General features: G+C 40.1%; 1 protein-coding gene across 1 annotated transcript in view; it reads left to right on the top strand.

Moving 5' to 3' along the window:
* ABCA13 (ATP-binding cassette, sub-family A (ABC1), member 13) overlaps window positions 1-16,752 on the top strand; it is a 518,893-nt gene that overhangs the window by 301,083 nt on the left and 201,058 nt on the right. The window contains 2 exon segments of the mRNA XM_012646893.1: window positions 7,159-7,248; window positions 11,553-11,622. Coding sequence (XP_012502347.1) covers window positions 7,159-7,248; window positions 11,553-11,622 — 160 coding nt within the window.

Here is a 16,752-nt window from a genome sequence, read left to right as displayed (position 1 = left end):
GGAGTCTTGGAACATGGACCGGACCCTGGCCCACTGCCTGCTGTTTGTTCCCACCGTCAAACTAACTCTCTGTATCTCTAAGTCCTCCAACCAGAAAAAGACCTCAGAGGGGCAAGTGTAGGACTCTGAGTCCTGGTCACAATACCTGTTCTCTAAGAGCCTCCAAAAGGCCAGTGGGCATAGGCGGCCAGTCAGCACCTGCTCTTCACGGTGTCCCTATTCTGTTTGCATGCATGCAGAAAGTGACCACCTGTCTTAGTCTGCTAGGGCTGCTGTAGCAAAGTACTACAAATTGAGTGACTTAACAGAAATTTATTCTCTCACTGTTCTGGAGGCCAGAAGTCCGGAATCCAGGTGTCAGCAGGGCCACGCTCTCTTTGAAGGCTGCAGGAGAGGATCCTTCTGTGCCTCTCCGGCAGTCCCTGGCATGCCTTGGCTTTTGGCGGAATCACTTCAATCTCAGCCTCCTGTCTTCACGTGGCCTTCTGTCTCTCTGTCTCCGTGTTCGAATTTCCCTCTTCTTAGAAGGACACAAGTCAGGCTGGAGGTGGGGCTCACTTTAATCCTCTGCGAACTCGTCTAATTATGCTGTAAAGACTTAATTTCCAAATAAGATCATATTCTGAGGTTCCAGGTGGAAATGAATTTTGGAGGGGAAATTATTCAACCCTTTTCCACAACATCTTCCTTATCAAATACCACCCAATTTGACCAAATTCTTGGCCACTGGCCTAAAGTAGAACCGCTTGGTATTCTGTAAAAATCATGCCCTTCTGCTGTATGCAAAAGTATAACAGAAATTAAAAGTAATTGAAGACTAATGGCAATTGCTGGTATATATTCACCAGCTTCTTGTCATCTCATAAAACCTCCACCATGTTTTGCAAAATGTCACTGGAATGTGTCAAATGTACACATGATGATAATTTTCCAGTGATGTTAGTCACCACTCAACATTTATTGTGAACATTTTCAATTATTCACATTCTTCTCCCTGTATATGTACAACTTCCTTTTATATATCTGGCATCTTTCTCTGTCACATGAGATAATAATAGTGCTTGCTTCATTTTTTTTTTTTTTTTGATAATTCAATGAGCTGAGGAATGGGAAGAAATTGAGCAGTTTTCTGGAAGAAATTAAATGCTCAATGAAAATTCCTGTTATTCTTAGTACATACTAGGGTGGACCTAATAGATCATCTGTGCCTCTGAATGGGACGGGTTGGGCACAGGACAATCACCAACAGGCTCTTGGAACCCTTTTCCTGGCAGAGGAACACACAAAGTGCTGACTGCCTTTCAGACCTCGTGCCCTGGCTCTCCTTTCTTTGTCTGCAAGGTCTGCTCCCACACCGGGCTTTACCCAGATCGTGGAACACCCAAACTCTGCCATGATTTTGCATATCCAATTTGATACTTCAAGAGCATTTTTCCTGCCAGTCATGGCATGGCTACTGCTTTCTCAATTCAAATCACCCATGATCGCTTTACAGTCCAATGGGAAAAAAATAGGTGGCAAACAATATAGCTGAGTCTGTTTGCTTGATTTAATTATATAGACATTGCATGGGTTTGAAGTCCAGCACTGAGTAGGCATTTTTAAAATATTTACTCATGAGTGAATTTATATCCTGCACTCTCTACCCAACCCTGAATTTAAGATGCACTTTACTGCCCTCCACGCTGGGTAAACTGTCCTATGGCTCAACCCAGCGGAGATTCACTACTTTGTGAATTGCTGATAGTATGGAACTATAACATGTCCTACCTCTTAGTGTGAGGAAATTTAAAAAGAGAGAGAGTCACTAGTGAAAACATTCTCATTGTGAAGACACTGAGCTCATAGATGTTAAGTGAATTACTCAGTTGACACAAGTAACAAGGGAGGAGGTTGTTTGGGAGGTTGAAGAGAGGATTGCTTGAGGCCAGGAGTTCAAGATTAGCCTGGGCGACATAGTGAGATCCCTCACATCTCTAAATAAAAAGAAAAATTAGCCAGGCATGGTGGTTCATGCCTGTAGTCCCAGCTACTTGGGAGGCTGAGGCAGTAGGATCCTTTGAGCCCAGGAGTTTGAGGTTGCGGTGAGCTACGATGACACCACGGCACTCTATCCCGGGCCACAGAGTGATATCTTGTCTCAAACAACAACAGGAACAACAAAAACAAAACAAAACAAAACAAAACAAACCCCAAAATACAAAAACAAAGCAAAAACAAACAAACAACAAAGAATACAGTACAGGCATTCTGGCTCTATTTCTCATTCCACAAACGTGTACAAAGACACAAGTCTTACCCTCAGAAAGTTTACAGTCAAGTGGAAAGAATAACTCTAGAAACAGACGAGGGCAGGTGTTAGAAATGCTGACAGAGGCAGACACTGGGTGCAGCGTTGCACCTTAGCTGTATGGGAGAATCTATTTCGGGGTGTCAAGGAAGGTTATTTAAGGATGTGGCCCCTGGGCCGAATCTTCAGAGTTGAATAGGTGTTTCCCAGGCATTTAAAAGAGAAAGTTTCTTCTCTCCTTGCTTCTCTAGAGGAAGAAATGTGAATGAATATGGGAGGTAATGAAGGTAATCCACCAAAGTCTTTATGCTTTCTGACAAGTGCTGTAAGATTCTAAGTAGAGTAGACATTATTCTGCAAACAGAATGTGGGAGGCATTAGGAAGTTTTAAAATCTGGGCAGTGATATAATTGGGATTATTTTTGTAGCTTCTGGGCATGAAGAATGATTTGGAGCAGTCCTTCTGATTCTTCTTCCCTCTTGGGTAACATGTCTGGACTCACGTAAGATTTCATCTTTATCCTTGGAGGGGAGGATTTTTTCCCCATTGTTTCCTCATCAAACCTGCAGACTTAGGTCTTGTTTCAGTTCAGGGTAGTTTTCTTCTAAAGTGGATCTAATGCTTCCTCACATCTTTTTTCCCTTCACCTCTTCTCAGAACTCCCAGAACTTCTCACGCTAGGGTCTCCAACATCCGTCTTTCGAGTTCTTTATCTTTCCTAAAGGATTTCTTTTTATTTTCTTTTCTTCTTCATTTTTTTCCTGTTTGTGATATTTCTCCTACATCACTATTTGTATCTAAACAGTGACCAGTATCTTACTCAATTCATGTCTTTAATATTATCTTCAGGAAACCATTCTTGGTTTCAGAAAGTCCTGTGCTTGTGACTCTCAAATACTATTACTTAATTGTTTGGTTTTGTTTAGGGTCGGTATTCTTCCAGTGATTTTATTTTTAATAAGTATATGTACTGGTTGAGTTTTTCTCTGGTTTCTGGGACCCCTGGGATGTGTGATTGTTACTGCTGCTTTGTCAGATCAGACAAGGACATTGCCTGTCAACTGGAGGCAGCTCTGAGAGAGGCGGAGCCCAAGCCCATTCCACCTCTGTGGAGCAGCGGGCGCTGCTAGTGCTTCTCGAATTCCCTACTTCCTACACTTTCCCAGACTTAGGAACAGGAAGGCATCAGTCAAGATTTTTCTTGACTACTAGGGGCTACTGAGACCAGGGGGTGCTGAGATCAATCTTACCTGGGGCTTTGCAGATCTCTGAGGGTAGCACTTCCCAAGATGGGTCCTTTCTGGTCATCACCTCTGGACGCTCTGCTCCTGGTCTTCAAATTGCATTTATATGTTGCCTGTCCTACAGGAAGGACAGCCTTGAGTCAGGTCTGCCAGTGGTAACTCCCACAGAGCCTAACACCTCACCTGAAATCAAATGTTCAACACCAGAAGCTGACTGGAACAGGACAGGTAGAAAGGTTGGAGCTGAGAGGATAGGGAAGGAAGGAGAGAGAGTGCAGGTCTTCCCAGAAGCCCCAGTGCTTCTCAAGGTTGGTTGGATCCTCATCTGAATCAGAATCACAGGGGGGCTTTTGTTAACCAGGGTGACCCTTTGGGAATGTGCTCAAGAGTATGCATTTGTTCAGCCAAGTTCCTTGAGTCACTCTGATGCCCATTAAATTTTGAGAAATCATGATTTCAAGAGAGAAAATTACTCCATTTATGAACTGCCTCAGGTATCACAATTAAGCAGAAATTTTCAATTTCTAATTGTCTGGTAAGGACAGATGTCAAATGCTTCTAACATTGAGATTTATTTAAAAATATAGGCAAGAGTTTGAAGGCAACCAAAGAAGGATAGTTTAGGAATAAGTATTTGAATTTTATATCAAGGAGATATTTTAAAACAAGGTTTTGTTTTGTTTTTTTAAATGGTGAGCTCTAGACCTATGTAAAAAAATAATAAAAAATAAACCATAACTTTTAAACTTGTTATTAGTAATTATTGCTAGTAAACTACTTTATGGATCAAATATTTTTTCAGAAAAATATTTTAAGCTCTCATATTTGTTCTTAGATTAATGGGTCACAGGAGAGCAGTCCAGAGTATTTCCAAAATGCCACAAATAATTGTTTCCTTTTATATAAGCCACATTTGAGCAGAAAGTATATCCCTTTCCTTATAAAAATGTTTCATTATTTGTTAGAACCCTGAAGGCTGTTAATACAGAGCTCACACTGCCTACTCATGAGACATAACTTTGTTGTAAATTTCAGCATGTTCCGTCATTATGTATTTCTGACCATAGCTGTAGGGAATCACATTAGGCCAGTTGTAAAGCACCTGAATATTTAAAAATCTTTATTGTATATAATGCAGTGGGAAGACAGTGTTTTCCTATAAACAGCTATTTCTTTCTGGGTTTGAATGCTACAGAGGTGTTTGCATTCTAAGTTAATGCAGAGTTACTGCTCTGAAAACAAATTGTCCTAAGAATATAATACTAATTTGATATGATGAGTTTCAGTTTCTTTTCCGTTAAATTTTGTTCTTGTTTGAATGGTAAGAACTCAGAGAAGCTCAGATTTAGGGAAGTGAAATAATTGGATAGAGATGAAGGATTAGGTCGATGATTTCAGTGCATATCACAGTATGTTCAACAAATTATTTTTGAGAATGTGCTGGGCTCCAACTACTGTCCTGAGTATGTGCCCTTTCTCTCGAGGATTGTTTTGTTCTGGTAATGAGAAGCCCACAGTTAAAGTCTGGCGGAGGCGTGTGTCAGGGCCGCTGGGCAGAACCAGTAGAGAAGAGGCAGGGACGGCTCATCATGGCATCAGAGTGCCAGCCAAGCCTCCCAAGCAAGTATCCAGGAAGCTGGGCATAGAGGTCAGAGGATCAGCATCCACAAAGGCGAATCTGCCTAGTTGGGAAGGGGTTCAGCTGGGCCTGGCTGGGCTAGGCTGGGTTGGGTGCTGTCTTCTGGAAGAGAATGCCCAACAGGGCTGAAGATGTCAAGGCCCAAAGACTGTGGAGGGATTTCAATACTATTTCAAGGCACATAGACAATAAAGAGTCATTGATACATTTTGAGCAGGGAAAATGTCAGATTGGTGTGTTAGAGAGCTCACTGAGGGAATCAGGGAAATTGGGAACCCGTAAAGTTCCCGTTTATGTGTAGAGTTGTGCTGCACAAATATGAAAGTTTCTTCTCATTCTGGGCTTACGTTTGTACTGCAGGATGTGGGGGTGCAGTAAGCCTAAGTAACTCAGAACTCCCTATATTTGAATGCTGATAGCAACTCAGAAAGGTATTTGGGAGTCAACTTTTTATTGTCTGTGGACAAAAAATATAATTAGAAAAATCAATGCTTTAAGATTAGGTTGCTTACATTCCTTTTTTTCTTTTTCTTTTTTTACTTTTTATTGTAACATAATAAATGTACATATTTATGGGGTCCATATGATATTTTGGTACATGTATACAATGTGTAAGGATCAAATCATGGTATTTAGGATATCCATCATCTCAAACATTTATCATTTCTCTGTGTTAGGGACATTTAAAATTTTCTCACTATTTTGCAATATGCAATAAATTGTTGTTAATCCTACTGTGCTATTGAACACTAGAACTTATTCCTTCTGTTTAACTGTATATTTGTACCCATTAACCAACCTCTCTTTATCCTGCCCCCTGCCCCTTCTAGCCTCTGGTAATGCTTGCAGTTCTTAAAAGAAGCTAATGTTATAAGTTTTTTAAAAGGAACCACTTATGTACATTTGTTAATTTTTGTAGTAATTCTTTCCAAAAATAATTGAGGTCTTCATGTACACATAACTAATTTATAATGCTAATTATGCATCATTCTTCTTTATTTTTGAGACACGTGTTCCCAAAGATATCTACTGGAAAAGAATTTTGTATATAACACAATGAAAATTCTGGAAAGTAATAAATCTATATTTTTTCTAAATACTATAATTTAGAATTTTAATTAATTGAAATGAGCCCCCACTCTCATTCAGTCCAATTTAGAGAAGTTTAAGATCTCTTTTCCTCCACATTTTCTCAAATCAAGGTGTTCCTTACAATTGATGTGTAAAATTTAATATAGAGTTTGTTTCTACACCTCCCCCAGAGCTACATGAATACTGTGATTTTTGCTGATGGTATTTTCAGTAAGGAAATTCAGTGCCGGTGGCCTTGGTTTTCAGTAAAGCTGCTTGAACTATTAATAAACTTCCAAGACTTATATCAGTAAAATAAATACCATAATCCAATGTGTACTTAAAGCACACATAGGATTCTGTATTGAGGACCTCATAGGATTCTGTGTTGAAGACCTCTTATAAGAAAATATAGTTCAGTATAGTTCACATATAGAAACCAAACAATGTAAATATAAGAAGCTGGTTTACTGCAGGGCTGTGTAACAGAACAAATATTCAGACCAATCCGGAGCTCCAACACTGAGAGTACAGTTTTATAGATTTTGATATATTAACGTGATGTAATATTATTCAGCCTTTAAAATTTGTTTTTAAAAACCATGTAAATATATGAAAAATGGTTATGTTCTAATATTGAGTGAAAAGATGAGAAAATAATATACTGTGAAAGCAAGTATATAAAAATGCATATCTGTAATAGCAAGACTCTGCTTTTAATACATTTTCAAATTTTATTGCTTGTTTGGCTTTACCATAAAAACAGTGGAAAAATAGCTTTATCCATGTTAGCAGGAATCATTTACTCAGACCAGCTTGACAGGGCACAATGTGAGGTCAGAATCTGGTTTTATGTTCTCGTTTGGGAGCTACTAATAATCCCACTTTATTTCCTTTGTCTCATAATGAACAGCAGTGAGAGCGATGACGTGGACCTCACCCATGTGCTTCTGCAGAAATTTAGGGATCAAGATCTGCTCTGTGACGATTTAAACACAGATCTGTAAGTATCATATGCCCTCTGCAGAACTGAAGACTTCCTGCTAGTAACACTGTAGCCTGGGAGGACCGTTTTTCTCCATGATTGGTCATTTCATGTTGCAACATTATATTACAAGAAATGAACATTAGCTTAATGAGTAGTTTAATACTGAACAGGCCTAATGGATGTCAACATGTAAAAATAACCTGAAATAAGCTACGTAATTGCCCCTTTTTTCCTTTTATAGACACATGCTTTATATTCCTGCAAAAAATTATTAATAATTAATGGCATTCAATTTGCTTAATAAAGCCCAAAGCTAAAAAGAATGAAGTAGCAATTAAATATAAATTATATATTAACTGTTATTTACTTTAACAGAAAACTTGTACATATGAAAAAATTACTTTTTTTAACTTAAGCGACTTAAAGGTCAGTACTGCATACCAATGTGGGGTGAATTACTTTGAAAACTATTTTTCTAGGATTTAAAAATGATTATAGTGATGACCTTTCTATGGAACCTTGATAAGTCATGCCTTTCTTCATAAACAGTTCTTTCCCTCTTATTTTGCTCAACTGTTATTTATCGAGGGTCTACTATAAATAAAGTGCTGCTGCATGAACCAGGATCAATAAAGAATATGGCCCTGGTCTCAAGGCATTTAAAGTCCTGGGTAGGGCAAATGAGGCAAGTGATAAAAACCATAATGGTATGTTAAGTGCCAGAAATCTATGTTTTTAAGTAATAAATTTAAAAATCCAGACAATAATGCAGTATTAGCAATATGTTTTCTAATTTGCAATGACATATTTTGCCCATTAGTCATGTTGGTAATTAGTTTGAGACTATTAATGGTCTCAGTCAGGAAGAATTAATAGAAAATTAATTATGTTGCTTCACTCTTGGTGTCTCTTAAAAAACAAAGTAATTTATTTAACTAAGGTTTCCATGAAGATGTTTTTATTTCCCTCCCCTCTGAGGAAACACGCAGGATGTGAAATACATCTATCTTTGGGAAATTGAAATGTAACCCAGGGACCCACGTGGTCCAGCCCTGGCCCAACGTTGCATCAAAGAAGGACCAATTAGCACAGAAAAGTTCTTTTATCTAGTCTCTCAAGGAGGGAGAAAAAGATGGAATCAATGATTAAAGGACAGCGAACATATTCAAAATTTCATTGGACATCTATTTTACTTCTCTTTCCTTTTACATGGGTGGCAGTTCCCCCCAACCCAAGCCCTCCACCCCTCCTCCTTCTGTCCCCCAGGCTCCTGCACACAGCCCAGCCTGCAGCTCAGCCTCGCTGCTGTTCTTCTCTGTCTTCTCTTCTGCCTTCCTAGATTTATGTTTTCATGTTCTCTCTTTTCTTTGTGAAACCACCTAATCTATCCTTAACTCATTCCTATTTTGTAACAATTTCTACCTATTTTCCATGTCAGCATAGAAAAGGATGGGGTGGGGTGGGGTGGCTGGTGCATGCAAGGATGCTAGAAATACTTATATTAGCACCAGTTTATGTCCCTATTACACACAGAGGGCTTGGTTCACTAGGGTCCCAAATCGAAGCAAAAAGTTATATTTAAAATAAGTAAATTTCCTTCCATAAGTGTAAAATATTATTGAATTCAATGATGCCTATATTTTACCTTCCTGGCAGACTCAAGCAATCACTTGATTATTAATTAGGGGAAACATTTAAAATAATAGCTTAGATTCTACTGCTAGGCTGTTTTTCTGTTGAGATGCTCACCTCGGAGTGTCAGTGCAAGGGTGTTGTGTTGAACTTCTGACCTCTACCTCCCTGCCATACAGAAGACAGTAAAGAGCTCCAGAAAAATCCACTGTGGTATAAATGTGACCTAAAATAAAAGTTTTCTCATAATAGTAGGCAATGTATAATTTACATTTTAAAATGTGCTAAAGTTGTCAACTTTTAGAAGCTGACTGCAGATTTACATATTTAGTTTCGTTTTACAAGGCTCCTGTCTGGTGGCACCCCAGTGGTGAATTCCCCTACTGTTTCTAAGGCAAAATGGTCCCTTGACCCACTCATTCTCATTAAGAATTTAATACAGAACAAAAGTGGTAATTATCACATCTTATATTTCTATCAAACTGAAAAAGCCAAGTGGGGAAATGTATACGAATTATTTTCATAACTTAGTAAAATTAAGATAAATTGATAAATCTTAAGATTTATCTTAAGATAAATTAGATAAATTGTTTTAGTGATCTCATATTTCCAGTGCTTACGAAAATCTCGAAGGCTCATTTCCTCAAGCAGTGGGATCCTGGGAGCCTGGCGTGGTTGGATGCCCTCTGAGGGGACTGTGAAGAGGAGAGTTGAGTTCAAGGGTCGGAAGTACAGGAGAACGCGTGTATCAGGTGTTGCGGCAGAGGGGTGGAGAACGCACCTCAGGGACCAGGCTGGGAATGCAAATCTTGGTGCCACTTCTTCTTGGCTTGTGACCCAGGCAACTTACTGAACCTCTGTCTGCCTTTTATGTTTACATCAATGTGCTCCCTGCTCTGTAGAAAGAACAACGTTCCCCTCAAGCAACAGGTGGACCTCGTGGAGAGCTTTTGTTCTGTTTAGGCAAGTCCCTACCTCACAAATTGACTCTTTTAAAAATCTCAAAAGAGAGTAGGTCCTTAGAGATTCTGCCTGTCTCTTCAAGAGTTAAAATGCACATTAGACTATTAAAAACCCCAGGCAGCCCTGCGGTAGAGAGACCTATTTAACCCAGCACGCCCGAACCCTAAGAACCAAGTGACCCTATTCAAGACATTTATTCTGGAAGAGCATCACTGCTGCTGTGTCCTAGAGACCACTGTGGGGAAATGCTTCGCTAAGTCAAAGTGTGTGTTTAGACTCCTAAACTCTGGAAGGAAATTTATGTAGAAACATCTAATTCCTCACACATCATCCCTTCTGTGCCCTTTAAGAAGGCTCACACAGCTTCTTAGCGCATCTGTTTGAACACAAAGTCGTTGGGGGCTGAGAGCTGCTCGGAAAACCGAAATCTGTTCAATGCTGTCAGGGATCGTTGTGCAGCTCTCATAGTCACGTATTTTTACTCTATAAAAGAGAGCTAGGAGAAGAATAAGGAAGGATTTGGAAAAGAAAAAAAGAACTTTTTGAAATTGTTTATTAAATTATAAACACTTGCTAACTGTCATAAGGCAGGCATTGGAAGGAATAAGAGCCAGCTGAGTTGAAGTAAAAACTGAGTTACATTTTGAAAAGTGTTTCTCAGATTCGGTACTCTGATGAAATATGTAACTCCCTTAGGTATTGTTTCCATGTAAACTTTTAAGTTGCAAACTGGAGTCTCCATAAGCTATTCAGTCAAGAACATAATAGTGGAGAAGTCTTTAAATTATTTTTGATATTTCAAAAATTACATGGAAATTGTACTTTGCCAACCTGGTTAATAGAAATGGCAAGTTTCTTTTCCCTTGGCCTGGACTTTCTCAACTCTGTGTTGTCACCCTGGCTATTGCTCATTGGAGCAGCACACTTGGAGCACAGAGCCCAAACTTGGAGCCTGGCGGCCCATCCTTCCACCGCGTGATCTTGGCAGCCTCTTCAATTCTGAGGACCCTACTTGTTCTTCCTAAAAGTGGGGCTAGTTCGGGTTATGATAAATATATCTAGCTGGTGCTTGTAATTCAGAAATGTTAGTTTCCCGCCTTCTTTTCCAATTTTTGAGTGATTAAGAATAATTATCATTACTAAAGCAAATTTTGATTTAAAAATATTAGAAAAAGTGTTTTAAGGTAAGGGACTCACAAGGAAAAAACAAAAGCTCTAGGAAAACTCTGGAATAAAAAAGTGTTTTGAACCACAGCTACAAATGCTGTTTCTGTTGCACAAAATGGAACACTTTTTCAAAATGGAAACTTAATAATTGTTTTTCTTTAAATGATGATGAAGTTAATGTGTCATGCCACAAAAGGGAATTAGCAGGTCACCGTGTTTATTAATTGCTTCTTGTTACCTGGTTTTGAGGCTGGGACCAGGACTCACCACGAACCCAGCCCCCACCCCGTGAAAGTCGCAGGGAGCCCTGGGGGTGCATTCAGTACAGTGAGGCAAGTGAGCGTCATGTGACATAATGAAATACTGGCGTTGTAATAAAACATTGTCATCAGATTAAGAGCTCAAGCTGTGAAAACAAATGTAAGAGCTCTGCCTTGTTGGCGGTAGGAGGTGATTGTCTTGTGAACTCTGTTCTAGTTTGATGGAACTCTCTTTTATGGAAATACAATAGCTTTGTACTCTGAAAGATCATCCCAGTTCTCTCTTTTGTTTTTTAGGAAGAATTCTTCGTGCTGGCACACGGATCCTTTTTCTCACCTGGAATTCCAGGATTCCTGTGGCTGCCTGGTACATTTCTGCGGCATTTTTGATTTTTTAAGATCTAAACCTCAAGTGACAAAAATGAGTTTACTCCATCTATAAAGTCTTTATTTTTGTTAACTGACTTGCTATGACTTTCTGGTTCCCTAGGTGAGCTGTTTCTGGGAAGTTTCGTCGCATGAAGTGAACATTTATACAGCATGGACACTGTATAGGCTGGCAGTGCCCTTCTCACTCACTGCCTACTGCCTTTGATCATTAACACCCCCACTGGCATTCATTAAGCAAACGAATCCTCTTCAATTAATGATAAGGAAGCTAGAACTGCTCTTTGGAAGAAAATTTCCCCAAATTTCAAGGCAGGATGACCTCAAGGCTCTTGTCATATTTTTATTTGAGTTAGATGTTAAGGGCTAAGATGCCACTTAGAACTCTAACTATGGTTAATTAATACGAAAACAGATGGAAGCAGGTGTGCCGCTGTTACTACCCAATCAGATTCCTTGCCCGCTGCCCAGGAGGAAGCCAATACACTGAGACAGCAGGTTTGCAGCAGAGAAAGAATTTATCGAGTATTGCAGGATGCCGAGCAGGAAGACGGAAGAAATTTCTCAAATCAGCCTCCCCGAAAATTTTAGGGCTAAGCTTTTTAAAGATAGTTTGGTAAATAAAGGGCTAGAGAATTGGGTCTGCTAATTGGCCGGGGATGATCTCACAGGGTTGGGAAGCGGAAATTGTCTTCTTTGCCTAGAGAGTTCCTATTGAATCGGTTCCCACACACAGCCACTGGTCTAGTTGGCATCACTTGATCCCCCTGAATGCAAAGTCTGGAAGATATGTCAAAGACCAGCCTTAGGTTTTACAATAGTAATGTTATCTACAGAAGCAATTGGAAAGTCACAAATGTCACAGCAGTCAGGGATACATGACTCTTAGGCAGTAAGCAGTTACAGGAAGGCAAGCCAGGAAACAATGGCTGGTTAACTTTTAGCTATGGCTACACCTCTGTAGCAATCAGACTTTGACCTCAATTCTTGCTTTTTGCCTTACGTTACTTTAATATAGATGGCTTTACCACTACTAAGGTGAGGGCTATTTCCATCTAGTCTGTGAGGGAGAAAGAATTGAAATCTATTTCAAAAACTGATTGGAACTCATCTCAGAGGAAATATCGAAAACTAATTAATAAAAGGCATGGACCTGTTAACCACAATCAACAAGCTAGTGCAGCAATCCTAATTTACAGGAAAAAAGGAGAAGGAAAAAATCTTATTTTATGTGCATTGAGCATCTATAAAGGAAATGTCCACATGGAGAACATGTTTACAGGGTCTTTCTCTTTAGTAGCCATGGAACGTATCGCTCTTAATAATTGTCTACCTAAAGGAAGAAACTGAGGAAATTAATATAGGTAGAGAGTTTATTTGGACCAACTTTGAAGACTGCAGCCAGGACACACTTCCACGTTGTCTTGGAAAGTGCTTCCAGAGAACAAAGGAGAGGCTTGAGTTTTTAATGGAAAAAAGGATGAATCAGGAAAGGGGTGATTACAAAAGTTGCTTTTTAGGAATTCTTATAGGTTTACAGAAATAACACTGATTAGTGATTGGCTATGCATCGCTGAACTATAGGGCAGGAGTTATGGCATCCAGGATGTAGCATTGTTAGGTTAATTTATAGCTATTGGTGGTGCCGGTCTGGAGTCCATGTAGCAGGCAGCTTCAAAACAGCTACTCAGTCCAAGGACTGTGGGATGTGACCGCCATCTTGTTGCTGTGCCTCTCTGGGCCTGATGAGTTACAGGGGGCTTGAATTCTCAGATAAAAACCTTCTTTTCTTTCTCACAGTTTAGTGACTTTAGAAAGTTTGCTTTGGAGGACCCAGTCTGCTTTCTTCTCTTAGGCAGAAGGCGCACCTGGAAGGGAGAGTAAGGACACAGCACCATAATGGGCGCTCAAAGTGCTGGCTGACCTCAGAGAACTAATGGCATTCTGCGTGTTTCCCTTTTGACCTCGGCTGTCGATAAACTCTGCTATCTTTGGTACTCCCTTGCAGTGACCAGCTATATTTTGCTCTAGTTTTTTGGGGGCACAATTATTGTTTTTTTGTTTGTTTGTTTTTGCCCTGTCTTGTTTTTTCCATTTACTTATTGTAGAGTCAAAGGGCAAACTTCTCCTCTGAAAATTCTCCTCTGAAAATCAACTGACAAAAGGCAGATTAATAGGGGAAAAGCATACAAATTTATTAACATGTGTGCGGAGAGAATCACAGAGCAATTACCCCAAAGTCCCCTTGGGGTACAGAAGCTTATATGCTCTTCCATAGGGGAAGGAGGAGATGGAGAATGTATACAGTTCTTTCGAGGGGCAGGAATGGATTACTAAGGAGAATGAATGGACGGGGAGACAGAAGTTAACTTGTAAATGATTCTCTTTGGGATTTGAATGAGCCCCAGAAGCAGGCCTCATCTTGTGAAAGTCCATCCAGGTGTGGTTGCATTCTTGAGCCTTCTCTTCTGTAATAGATGTGGGATTTCAGGGAGGGGATGGAAGGCATTTGTCTTTCTCTTGATAAGAAACTTTATTGGCTGCATAAGGAAATTCTAAAGAGGGTCCCCCTGAGCTTGAGGCTGGTGGGAATAAGAAGAGGGTAGAGGGACCTTGATTCTGGTGCTCATTTATGAGGCTTTTCGATCTACAGAAGTACCCAGCATGCTCAAATGCCATATTTTGGCAATTGTCTTCTGTACTCCACCATTCACGAAATCTCTAATTTTTTACTTCATGCTCTGTTCTCTCTCTAACCTTAATTGAATTGATCTATTATACCAGTAGCTTTTATTACTAGCTACCTGAAGTCTGTCGGAATTAGGCTGAGTGCCAACAGTAAAGGAATGAGTTAATAAATATCAGAATGGCTGATATTTATGTTCCTAAATTCACTCCAACTCGCATGAACTGTAAGACTTCAGCAATATCTATGTGTGAAAAAAGGGTTTCACATGAAAAAGTTCCATAGCCAAATAAGTTTCATAAATCTTGGATAAAGCAGTATTAAACAGGTCTCTTTGCTATGGCTCCTTTAAGAAGCTGTTATCTGATAATGTACTTACACTTGAATTGACAGTGGGGTGCAGGAGATGCAGCATTTTCTGCAACTTTTTTCTAAAGAATCCTTCCTTTTTGTGGCACCTATATTTTTTGTGACTCATTTTGAGAAATACTGGGTCACACGTTAGAAATCAGAGAACCTTGGGAAAGAGGGAGTTGAGGTGGCATTAATGGAATTCCTGTCATCCAAAAGACCACTAAGATGGCTAAATAGTGGGAAAGAAAGCTGTCCTGGTGATAGCAGTTTGCAAACCGGGAAGAAGTAGTCTCCGGCGTGGACCAAAGGTGCTCCCTCCTCCAAGAAGGAGAGGGCAGTTTGGGTTCATGCCTCACAGGGTCTGTATTGCACAGTCATGCACATCCAGCAGGTTTGGGGGAAAAGCTATACACATTTATGAGGGAGGTCAACTGCGTGCACAATGGGTAAACATATATATTCACTTGGGGTGTGGTTTTAGCATTAAAATGAGGTAGAATTTTTGCTCTTTGCATCAAAAGGTGAACTACATGACACAAAGACCATTTGTGAGCAGTCTCTTTAAGCATCTAAACTGGCTTCAGGTCTGTAGCTGCTTATCAGGAAGGAATGTTTGTAAGTCCAGCCCTCGGTGCAGTCAGAGCTCTAGTGGTCTGGGTTGTACATCAGAGTTAGGAAGGGTCTGACAATTTGCCCATAGCTCCTGTTGTTAGGAAGTTAACAAAGGTGTGTAGGAATTTAGGAAGCTCCCATACCAGCTGAGCCCTGAACTCTTGGCATGTAGGTCACTTTTGTTCCCTTAACCTTAGGGTCTATCTTAGTTGGCAAAGGAGTATCTATTTTGCTCTCTCAGATCACATTCCCAAGGAATGGGTGTTGCTTGTTAGGGATGGCTCGAAAGAGACGTACACAGAGGTGTGTGGAAGAAAGACCCCGACCCAAGGCCAGTTCTCTTGTCTTTATAATTGTGTTGAGCCAAGTTAACTGTGTTTTGTTGGATGGCAAAAGGTTTCTCTCTCCTTAAATCCATACATGCAATTCAGAAGTCCTGGGTCGTCAAGGATATGTCTGTTCCCTTGTATTTTTTTCAAAGACACCATGGCTATCTCCAAACTCACAAAAAAGTTTCAAGGTTAATTCTACTTCTGAGGGTGGAGACTTTGTTTGGAAGACACACCATTAGAGAAGGCTCCAGTGGGAACAGGAATTGAGCTAGTGCTGAAGAACAAGCAGGAATTTTTAGGGCCTGACCTCTCACCAGTAACAGTGACAATATGACCAAATACATGTAATCAGGGACGAATGTGGCTTTAGATAGAGTGAGTGGAGGGTATATTTATTTCCTGTGGCCGATGTAACAAATTACCACACACTGGGTGGCTTCAAAAACATAAATTTATTTTCATACAGTTCTGGAGGCCAGAAGTCTGAAATCGGTATCACCGTGATGCAATTAAGGTGCTCCCCACAAAGGCTCTAGTGGGGAATCTGCACCTTGCCTCTTCCAGCTTCTGATGGCTCCTGGTAGTCCTTGGCTTGTGGCCACCTCGCGACAGTCTCTGTCTCCGAGGTTACGGTGCCTCCTCCCCTTCTCTCTCTGCCTAATCTCCCTCTAGCTCCCTCTTACGGTGTTACATGGCATTAGGACTCACCCTGACAATCTCCCTGTCTCAAGATCTGTAACTTAACAATGCCTGCAAGGTCTTTGACACATAAAGTAGCATTTACAGATTCCAAAGATATTTTTGGGTGGGGCCATTATCCAGCTTAGTACAGAGGGTCTATTTGGGGACACCTACACAGATAAGGGTTAGAAAAAGAGACTAAAAACATTTTGTAGTAGACATGAATTCTTGATAAGAATTTGAATTTTTTAGTAAGGGAATCATCTAAATGAAAACAATTTAGAAAGATGCATTTTGGTGCCAAGGTAAAGGGGCTGAAGAGGGAAGCTCTTCAGGGACACTTGCAGGGACACTTTAAAGGTTTGTTACGTTCATCTATGAGTGAGATAATTGAGTTTGATCTATTTATTTATTATTCATTTATTTAAATTGACAAGCAGAATTA

The sequence above is a fragment of the Propithecus coquereli genome, unplaced genomic scaffold, assembly GCF_000956105.1.
Source record: "Propithecus coquereli isolate 6110/MARCELLA unplaced genomic scaffold, Pcoq_1.0 Scaffold252, whole genome shotgun sequence".
NCBI lineage: Eukaryota > Metazoa > Chordata > Mammalia > Primates > Indriidae > Propithecus > Propithecus coquereli.
This window is presented reverse-complemented; position numbering and strand designations above follow the sequence as displayed.